The following is an 11,539-nucleotide window of genomic DNA, read 5'->3' on the forward strand; positions in this document are numbered from 1 at the left end:
GAAAATGAAGAGAAAAAAATATCGCTCGATAGAACATTATGCAACTTATCAGAAGGCAGAGTAAGGAACGCATTGCGTGACTAAACGCAGATAAAATCTTTAGTCGGGAGTTCTTGTAAATCAACGAGACGTGTTTTCGGCTTTTAATTTTGCAAAGTGTATACCATTTTAAGTCGACTTTATTAAAGGAAAATGAGATTAAATTGTTCGAATTTTATTGTTCTTTAATATTTTTTATAAAAATAAATGTAACTGTAATTTTCAATTAAAACATATATATATATATATATATATATATATATATATATATATATATATTTCTAAAAGCAACGAAGAAAATATAAACGGAACGTAAATTGTCGTTTTAAGTAAAATAAATAAGTTAAAAATATATTTCTTTGTTCGCAATTCGTTCTGTTCTTGATCGTAGTTGAAAGAAACAAAGGAGAAAAGCTGAATAGAAAATGAAGATAAATAAAGATGGCTACGTTTACTATTGTAGCTCTCATGAAATAATATCTTTCCTTTTCACCTCTGCCATACAAGTACATAAATTGTTAGTGTTGCTCGAACACGTAATGCAAGGGACCTGTAATACAGGGCGGAACCAGCGTGTACGTGAAACCAGGAGCTACCTACCACCCGGCTGGGTACATCAGGACACTTTGGATCAATACGACCAAGAGAGAAGGAGACGATGATAGTACGTGAAAGCTAAAGAAAGATGGAGTAAGAGAGATAAATAGAGGTAGAGATAAAGGTAGAGGTAGAAAGGGTAAAAGAGAGAGAGAGAGAGAGAGAGAGAGAGAGAGAGAGAGAAGTGGGGTGGACTAGCTTAACACCTACACGCTAAACTAACCCGCTGGATGAATTTGATCTGGGCCAAACAAGGAACGCAGATCTCTTTGTGGAAGGAACAATTCAAGTTTTACTATGCCAGTAGCTATACGTCAAAGTTTCACACCCACGTTCCTTCAACAGGATTTTCCTCAATATTTCATAGTATAAATGATGCCTAAATGTTACCTAAAAAAAAGCTTTCAAGCATGATTATAGAAAGAAAAGTTATAAGACGCTTTAGAATTTTTATCTAAAAGTTAACTGGTTGATTAATCTTTCTCAAGTTCATTTGAAAATTTCGGTAGGATCATTTAAAATATCCTTCGTTGCAGAAATTGTTATTCTAATAATAAAAATTGTTAGAATGACAATTTAAGACTCTATGAGTTTATCTCGATAATAATTAGCATTATAATAAAAAGACTAGAGATATAACGAAATGGAAATTTGCTATAAGCGAGTTGGTATCGCGTTAATTATGAATTTAGAGTAAGAAAGTTTTTTAGTTAAGCCCTTCGTATGGCGGCTTATCATTTAACAAACAGTGCAACCTCCGATAGGAATTAGAAAATGCGAATAGATGAAATGTCACGTAGATGGGTGGGAGAGAAAGGAAGACGAAGAAGGAAAACAATAGAAGGGGAAGGTGGTGAACGCATGCGCAATATTATATATATAGGGTGCGCCTGTATGACGGTAACGGGAAGGCGAATAGGTAGAAGTATAGATTACCTAAGGTTGCGAGGATTCAGCTCAGTCCTCCAACAAACATCAAAGAGGACTTGTTGATCTCCCCGAGCTGATAAAAAAGTGACTGATCTCGCCACAATTCACACACCAACTCGACTAATCGTCAATCATACGAGTTAGGAGCTTGGTCCTGGCGCAGGTGAATAATGTGAGTCATTTTTTTATTTTTCAATCAAATCTCAGTCTCTTTTCAAAATCATCTCTTATGGGCCTAACATTAGCATATTCATTATTATTTCATTCATTATTAATATAGCGTGCGAAATATAGTATTATCAATTTGAAATTGCTTCTTTGAAGAATTTGTTTATAAATTGTGACAATCTATAATTCATTCTTTTTTTTCATTTCTAAATATTTTGAAATTAATAAAAATAATCATGTTATATAATTCTGATTTGTAGTGTCCTGTATAATTTTTTAAAAGCATCTTGATATTTTTCACAAATAAAAAATTTATTAAAGAGATTCGTGAATAATATATTTTATCAAGTTGATTATTTTATCACCTTGCACATAAAATCCTTGTAGTCACGCAAATGTAATGTTAATATGTACGAAGAAATCACCATGTTAAAACTATATAGTTACTTTAAACGTGTGCAATCATAAAGATATGAAATGAGATCATTTTTTCAAAGAATGAAAATCGATTCAACTTAAAGACCCTTGAATCTTTTTGTCTTCATTCAATTCGATTAGCGAAATTTAAAGGAATAAAATGAACTCTCAAATTGCAATTGCTTCGTTTTGATATCCTTTTAATTTTCAAAATAAATATCTATTTCGATCAAATGCTTTATTTATAGAGCGCTGAGCAGCAATACTCCTACGTTATAAAAAAAAAAAGAGAAAACAGAATAATGAAGATGCAAGCAAGTATTACAGTGGCTCTGATAGTTTTCATGAGCACGATGCACTTTGGCGTAGATGCATGGGGTGGACTTTTTAATCGTTTCAGTCCCGAGATGTTATCCAATCTCGGTTATGGTGGGCATGGTGGTTACTTGAGCAGATCGAGACTGTTACAGGTATGTAGATCATCAAACTATTTTCATTTTCTCGTCTATGTTTTTTCTTTTATAATAAAAATTCATTGAAGTTACTTAAATCTTGACACAAATTAGACATATTATGTTTTTTGTCGCACTACGCAAAATACCTTCGATCGATAATCACCCTTTCCCCCCTCCCTTTCTCTCTCTTACTCTTTCTCTTGTTACTGCATACAGTGGTCTGGCGTTGCTACGTTCGAATTACGTCACTGGTATTCACGATAGGCAATCAGTGGTTAAGTTTAGTCATTGATAATTCTATATAGTTTGATTCTACGTCAAATGTAATTACCTTAAGTTTTTTTTTTTTTTTTTTTTTTTTTTGAATAATTATGATTTCTTTTATTTCACTTCTTTTTTTTTTTTTTTGACGGACGATTTACATGATCGAATTAAATATCGAATAAGTTTTATGCAGATGAATTCACAATTTTACATGAGAATTGACTACTTGTTGTTGCTTTTAACTACTTGGAACTTAAGATTGCAATGAATTAATATCACTTAGCTTGTGTTATCTCGTAAATAAGAAACTCAATAAAGTCGAGAAAGTGCTAAAAATATTGAGAGACAAGGTAACTCGAAAGTTCAAGCTGTGTCACCGTCACTAACGGTTTGAACTTCCTCGCAGCATCGATCGCAACGATGTAACAGATTTAACCTTTGATCTTCTCTCTCTTTATCAGAAAAAAAAGAGAAAAAGAGAGATAGAGAGAGAAGAAAAAAGTTCTTGTTGCGAGCAGATCGAATAAAAATCGTTAAACTAACTATTCAACGATATGAAAAAGTTCCTGCATATTTTACAGCTATGTAAATATCATTTCATTATGATTTCAATTAAATAATATTGACTTACCCAATTGAGAAATTAAAATTACAAATTTAAGATTATACAAATGCTTGACTTTTATTAAAATTTTCTTTGCAATTTTAATATCTTAAAATAAAGAATATAAGTATTCTAATTAAAAAATAAGAATCTCGTACGAAAGAAATAATCATTTTGAATTAAATATTTAAATAATTTTAATCATCCTATTTCTCAGAGTAAATTTTCTCTCTGGTAACACAAAATTCTATTTAACTCGAAATATTCTTTTTCCTTAATTAAAGGGACCACTTGCGGGAAGTTACGGAAATTCTTATGGGGATTCGCTGGAAGAAGAATCGGACGATCCGTGCTACGAGAAGAAATGTACAGCCAATGAACATTGTTGTCCTGGTTCGGTTTGCGTCAACGTTGATGGAGGTAAATTTCTATCAACGTTGTTTTATCGTTTCATCAATATGTCTATATAGGATATTAAAAAAAAAAAAAAAAATATTCAGCGAGAGACATAATCGATAAATAATGTCTAATTAATATATATGCTAAAAGCAATCCCTCCAATTAGTACTTCTAACTTTTATCATTTACGAACATTCGTTAAAGAATCCTGAAAAAGTTTCGGATCCTTTTTTTTAACACCTTGTATTTATACAAAAGTACTTTTATTAAACTTTTATCGCGATGAAAAAGAAATCGATTTAATTTACGTTTGCATATAAAATGTATGAAAACAACGGGGATAAATTGCTAAATGCTATAAAAGGGAATAAATGTTATCGGAAAACTGTCAAGTAAAAAAATTATAGTTCTATATAATTCTACGTAATGGTATTACTTCTAATATATTTAATATATATCTGGAATATTTATGCACTATGAATAAAATAAGTATAAAAATTGTTTCGTAAATTGTTTAAATCGATCACTGCTAAATTAAATTTCGTAACTGATAAATTTCAGTGGTCGGAACTTGCCTATTCGCTTACGGACTAAAACAGGGTGAACTTTGCAGAAGAGATAACGATTGCGAAACAGGTTTGATGTGTGCCGATATAGCAGGAGGTGAAACTCGATCCTGTCAACCACCGGTTACTTCAAACAAACAATACAGTAAGGATACCTTTCGTCGTAAAATCCTACGAATTTTATCAATAAAAATTTTTTTCTAAGAAAATGTTGCATTTTTTAGACGAGGAATGCAACATGTCTGGTGAATGTGACATTGGTCGTGGCTTGTGTTGTCAATTGCAGAGGCGACATCGACAAACGCCTAGAAAGGTTACTAAATTAAATATCAATTACTCGTACTGCAAAGTACGAATTTTACTAAAATACATATTTTAAAATATAAATATATCGTATTCCTGTTCTTAGGTTTGCTCTTACTTCAAAGATCCTCTGGTATGCATTGGCCCTGTTGCTACGGACCAAATAAAATCTATCATACAATATACTTCCGGTGAGAAACGGATCACTGGACAAGGGAATCGTCTTTTTAAACGAGTACCCTTCGCCTAAATTATCTCTTCCCTTTCTTTGGCTGTCGAGGAGGAGAGGTAAGAAGTAGAAGATAAAAAGAGGAGATGATGGGAAGAATTTGAATCGTCAAAAACCTCCTCCAGCAAAGCACGTAGATTTTAAGCGATGTCGATTTAACGCAATTACGACGATCCCGTTCGTATTCCATGAACTCCGCTTCGAATTGATAAGTATATCTCAACGGTATAACTCGCGGAATAGTAATAAAAGACAAAAGAAAAAAAAAAAAGAAAAAAGAAGAAACGTAAAAAAGATGAAAGGAAAGAAAGTTTCGAGATCGTCGAGATATATTTAAGTCACTTTGAAAATTCTGGGTGACGATACGAGACGCCTTTCTGTGTTTTTTCCTAATCTTATGACTGATAATATATACATATCACACTGGACCGATATCTTATATCGTTAAAGATAAAGCAAGTACGATGATCTTTTTCGCTAAGAGAAAGAAACGAAAAAAAAAAAGAAAGAAAATCGTTCCTTCGTTCTGCTTGTCGAACGGATGCTTGCAGAATGTTTTTACCGAGAACACGAGACGCTTCTAAATCTTTCTTTTCGATCTTTCCTTCCAATTTCTTTCATCTTCTCGATCGTTGAAACAAACGCCATGAACAGACAAATTCCGAGTCATTCTGCAGGCAATAAACCGTCTCGTAGATTCTCCTTTGCTCTTTGTAAATGTGTAAAAGAATTCTAAGTTCGATCGCTATAGATCGATTAATAATATTCGCCTTTTCAATCATATCGATTGAATTCGTCTATAATAATGTACGCGAAAGGGGAGACTATTAACACTGATCGATAGATAGGAAGTCTTACAGTAAACGTACAGACTACAGATTATCATAATTTTCTTTCTTCTCGTTCTGTATCAAATAGAAAGGTATAATCGAACGTTCTTCGTATCAGTGGTGAAGGAACTAAACTAAAAATTTCAAAATGGAAAGTAAACGTGACAAAGACGCGAATTAGTATGTAGCGTAATCGATGTTTGATGAATTTATCGTAACGTGTTGTTATATAGACGTCTTTTCTGAATTATCACTTAATCGTTCTGAATATCGTTAATCGGTGTAATACACGGCATAACTATATATATATCTATGTTATATATAAAATAAATACATACATACTTATATATATATATGTGAAAGTGATATCGTACGAGCTATACCAAAATATACGTATCGAAGAAAGTCTTGTTGCTTTAGATTTCTCGTTCGGAGAGCTATCGTTTTTATCTATATTGCGAATTAAAGTCAAAATATAAAATCAGCACTGACGGAACGGGGGTAAGAAAATTGATAAAATCGTAATATCGATTGTGAAGTTATTATTCTATGACATATCACGTGTTAAATGGGAAAAATCGCGTTGTTAATTAAAATAATATATAAATATGTATGTGACACTTCGGAGAATCGTGTAAACGTACACGTGAACATGATTCTGAGAGGCGAAAAAAAACGCGTTCGTGACGCGTTAAAACGAAAATGAAAACAAAAAAAAAAACAAAAAAAGAAAATAAAAAAAAGAAATAAATAAAAATAAAAATAAGAAAAGGAAAAAGAACTAAACAAATGATGAAAGATCATAAACGCGCGCTCGCGAAAACCTTTCTGAAATGCTTAGAGTACCTGTCGCCTTGTCGTACGTCTTTCCAAATAATGATTCCTCGTTTCTACGCTACTGATGAGAGTCGTCGAGAGTCCGAATACATATCTATAATTTTCAATGACACGTACACACATACATATACATATATTATATATATATATATACTTATAAACTAAATGAAATATACTCAAAAGTGTTAACGTTATTACATAAGGAAAAGTCAAACATATCAATCGAATGCCTAAAAGCATTAAAAATGTTTTAAATATGAATGTTATATCGAAATTATATTTTTATCTTTGATCCGTATGTATAATTAAGCTATACATATATATATATACATATACACATATATATATATTTGCATAGTATTCATATATTTTCTCGAGGCATATATATATAAATATATATATATATATATATATATATATATATATACATATAATATATACACATATAGTCTATACACGTTTCTTTGTATGTCATACGTATGCAATACTCGATCTGCAATCCCCTACAGAAAAATCGTCTTTTCAATAATTATATCTGTCCGATTAAGAAGCCTAAATAATTTACTCTTCCTTCTTATTAGTTTGCAACGATAGTACGTTCTTGTTAGTCTATAACGATATTATTTATAATTGTCTTTATCCTTTTTCTTCTTTCTCCCCGATGTAAGGAAGCGATAATGAAAAAATGAGCTGCATAAAAATACATATCATAGATGTAAGTTACTTGATTTTATGAGGAAAGATTTGAAATATATTTAGAACAACTCTATAAGCGAAAAATTATTAAAAAATCGAGTGTTCATACGTACGATGTATCATAGAATTTAAGGAATTTGGCCATGTCTGGCTCCGAGTCAAAAGTACCTCTATTGAATGAATTAATTCCAAAGTAATTATATGTGTGTGACTATCTAATACACAAATAAATGTATCGTTCAAACAATACAACATTAAAAAGCTCTAATAGTTAAATGTGAAGTAACGATGAATAGTAAATAAATTTCAAAACTCCTATCAGCATTCCGATCATATTTCTTTTCCTTGGATTTTTAAAATAAATTTCAAACAATTCGATCAATGATCGATTGTTCATTTAAGCAAGAGTTTTAAGAATGAATTATATTTCCTAAGATCAAAGAAATAAAATACCTAAATAGAAAAATATTACAAATCAAATGAAACATACTGCAATATAGATATTTTTGTAAAATACATGATTTATTTAAATTTCTCAATTCTCTTTGAAAATTAAAAAATTACTCGATTTTATAATTTGATCAAGTGTTGTCATTAGCTCTTGCGTTGATTAAAATTATAATAATAAATATATAGCAAATAATATCGATTGACCACGTGGAAATTACTACTTTATTATCAATTTTTAATAAAATTGACAAGATTTTTACAAAACTTTTTTGCAATTTTTAAATATAATTCACTTGTAAAATCGGACATTGGCGAATAACTTAAATTTACCGCTTTTTTCTTGAATATCCCAGAAAAGATGGCAGCACAGTTCACAGTAGTGACGTACTTCCTTCTTTCCTGTTCTATTCTTGTCGGGTCAGAAACAAAATGGTTGCCTAGAAGCGTGTACTGTTAGAATCACAACGTTTGAGTGAATGTTTTAATTCGATAATATTCAAGAAGTAACTGTTTTGAAAATTAAAACAAAATGACTGCTATTCCGGGAACTGTGGCATTTGATGAATATGGTCGTCCATTTATCATTTTAAGAGACCAAGAGAAACAAAAACGATTAACCGGTATTGATGCAATTAAGGTATGAATTCAGTTATTAAAAGAATATATCTTTTATAATATTTACAATATATATATATATATACTTAAATCATGTATTGTTGTAATTTTGTTGTTTTATTATTATAAACTTAAATAAATCTCTTTATTTCGATATTTACTCAAATTTATAATCAACCACGTGAAGGATGTAATGGCGACATTCTGGGCTCGACATTATTTTAACAATTTTATTTTTATTATTTATTTAAGATACGAAAGATTTTATCCTAGTTTTAAACAAATTTATTTGAATGAAGTGAAATGCTTATGCATTTTTCAATTAATTTTTTAGTAATGTCCATTTATATACATTTACGTATGAAACAATGAGATCATTTTCTGCCCATATAAGGAAATCTGTTTGGTATTCGTAACACTTTTACTTTTTTCGATAATAAAATAACTTTTTAATTGCTAAAAATAACTTTTTACAATAGTGAATGTAAAATTAAATATAAATAATAATTTTAAGTAATTTTTATTTTCAGTCGCATATATTAGCAGCTCGTAATGTGGCTAATACTCTTAGAACCTCTTTGGGACCAAAAGGTTTGGATAAGTTGATGGTAAGTTCGGATGGAGATGTTACTGTTACCAACGATGGGGCTACAATTTTGAAGAATATGGACGTAGACCATGAAGTTGCAAAATTGATGGTTCAATTATCTCAATCTCAAGATGATGAGATTGGAGATGGTACTACTGGAGTAGTTGTATTAGCTGGTGCTTTGTTAGAACAAGCTGAGCAATTATTAGATAAAGGAATACATCCGATAAGAATAGCGGATGGATTTGAAATGGCTGCTAAATGTGCAACGGATCATCTTAAAACAATTACCCACAAGTTTCCAGAAAGCGTGGAAAATTTAGAACCTTACATCAAGATTGCTATGACATCACTTGGCTCTAAAATGTAATTATTCATTTTGTAACAATTTTTACCTTTAAAAATGTTAATATTTAGATAATCATGATTTAAATAAAATGTCTTTATTTCTAGTATTAATAAATGCCATAGACAAATGGCAGAAATTGCAGTGAATGCTGTATTAGCGGTTTATGATCATGTAACATGGGACGTTAATTTTGAATTAATCAAAATAGAAGGAAAAGTTGGTGGTAGATTAGAAGATACTGTATTAGTTCGCGGTGTAGTTATTGACAAAGATTTCAGCCATCCTCAGATGCCAAAGGTAATATTTATATGATCTGTGAAATACATATAATCTGTTTACAACTTATTAAGTTAACATTTAATTATTTCAATATTAATAATTTTTTTCAGAGGTTAGAAAATGTCAAACTAGCAATCTTAACTTGTCCCTTTGAACCACCAAAACCCAAGACAAAACATAAGCTCGATGTCACTTCGGTAGAAGACTATAGAGCATTGCGTGAATATGAAAGAGAGAAATTTACAGAAATGGTAAAATTAGTCAAGGATGCTGGAACAACTCTTGCCATTTGTCAGTGGGGATTTGATGATGAAGCAAATCATCTTCTTTTGCAAAACGATTTACCAGCAGTTAGATGGGTCGGTGGTCCAGAAATAGAAGTAAGTTTTCACAAAAGTAGTAATATCGTTTTTCTGTACGTATCTTATTTGCCCAATGATGACAAAGCGCACTGGAGGAGGTGTAAAAGTTTGGAAAATTGGTCTGTTCTAATTCGTACGATCTTTGCATTGTTTTACCATTTAATATCACGTTAATTGGTATTAGAATAAAAGGATCCTTTCTGAATTATCTTTCCAAGGCTCCTGCTTTTGCGGTGTCTCTAATGACTATAAGATTATGAGATCTGAGGGCTTTGACTAGTATTCATATATATTGGCATAATGTTGTTAATACGGTTTATACAAAGATATAATATTTTTTAGTTAATTGCTATTGCAACGGGTGGTCGTATCGTACCAAGATTCGAAGAATTAACACCAGAGAAACTTGGTTACGCAGGTGTTGTCAGGGAATTATCTTTCGGTACTACCAAAGATAAAATGCTCGTTATAGAGGAATGTAAGAATTCTCGAGCAGTAACTATCTTCATACGTGGAGGCAATAAAATGGTAAGAAATTTTGATAGAACTTTTTTATTATACTCGCGATATAATTGATGCAAGGAGAATTTCAGTCATGTCTTTTATGCATTTTACTGACCAGACACCTTGCAAAATTAATGCATAATATAATTCTGATAACGTTCAATGTATCTTTACTTCGTTGATCAAATGCATCTTTATGCTACAATTTAGTGTTTAAAATTATACAAAAGAAGATTTTAGTGATTTATATAGGGTAATTATGTGAAAGCTTTTTATCATCTTTCTTTTTTTCTTTAATCTAGATCATCGAAGAAGCTAAACGTGCTATCCACGATGCATTGTGCACAGTACGTAATGTACTAAATACAAAGGATAAGAAGATTTTATATGGTGGCGGTGCAGCAGAAATTTCGTGTGCATTGGCATGTGCAGCACAAGCCGATAAGATAAGTACTTTAGAGCAATACGCATTCCGGGCGTTTGCCGAGGCTTTGGAAGCTGTTCCAATGGCATTAGCAGAAAATTCAGGCCTTTCTCCGGTAGATGCTCTTGCGGAGATAAAGGCACGACAATTAACAGAAGATAATCCTTCTTTGGGAATCGATTGCTTAAATCGCGGTACCGCAGGTAATTATTCGTTTTTACATCGAATAATTTATAAAAATCTACAATTTGTCAATAAAATTAAACATTAATATATTACAGATATGAAAGTGCAGAATGTTATTGAAACATTAGCAAGCAAGACTCAACAAATTTGTCTGGCAACTCAATTAGTAAAAATGATATTGAAAATCGACGACGTACGTTCACCAAACGATGCCGGTGATGCAGCCTAAATTAATATTTTTTATTTTTTGAATATATTAATACTGTTCTGTGCTAACAATTGCTTCATTCACTTGTATATTACGTATTCGTATTTCATATTTCTTCCGCAATCACGACATAATAAAATGTTAATTTATATGATAATAAAAAATTGCGATACTATGTTTTTTTTTTTTTTCTAAAATTATTTCATTTATATAATGTCTGCCTTTAATATTTCACATTT

The 11,539-nt window shown here is 31.1% G+C and overlaps 2 protein-coding genes across 2 annotated transcripts; both read left to right on the forward strand.

Annotated features, from left to right (window-relative positions):
• Positions 1–1,554: 1,554 nt before the first annotated feature.
• Positions 1,555–7,658, forward strand: LOC122635018 (prohormone-3). The gene is made up of 6 exons (XM_043824723.1): positions 1,555–1,738; positions 2,400–2,621; positions 3,759–3,894; positions 4,435–4,584; positions 4,664–4,752; positions 4,849–7,658. The coding sequence occupies exons 2-6, from the start codon at positions 2,454–2,456 to the stop codon at positions 4,990–4,992; spliced, it is 687 nt and encodes a 228-aa protein (XP_043680658.1). The 5' UTR covers positions 1,555–1,738; positions 2,400–2,453; the 3' UTR covers positions 4,993–7,658.
• Positions 7,659–8,190: 532 nt separating this feature from the next.
• Positions 8,191–11,475, forward strand: LOC122635017 (T-complex protein 1 subunit epsilon). Its single transcript, XM_043824722.1, has 7 exons — positions 8,191–8,421; positions 8,930–9,354; positions 9,442–9,634; positions 9,727–9,996; positions 10,321–10,506; positions 10,785–11,109; positions 11,188–11,475. The coding sequence occupies exons 1-7, from the start codon at positions 8,314–8,316 to the stop codon at positions 11,319–11,321; spliced, it is 1,641 nt and encodes a 546-aa protein (XP_043680657.1). The 5' UTR covers positions 8,191–8,313; the 3' UTR covers positions 11,322–11,475.
• The last annotated feature ends 64 nt before the right edge of the window (positions 11,476–11,539 follow it).

This window comes from Vespula pensylvanica, chromosome 16 (genome assembly GCF_014466175.1).
Source record: "Vespula pensylvanica isolate Volc-1 chromosome 16, ASM1446617v1, whole genome shotgun sequence".
NCBI classification, from domain to species: domain Eukaryota; kingdom Metazoa; phylum Arthropoda; class Insecta; order Hymenoptera; family Vespidae; genus Vespula; species Vespula pensylvanica.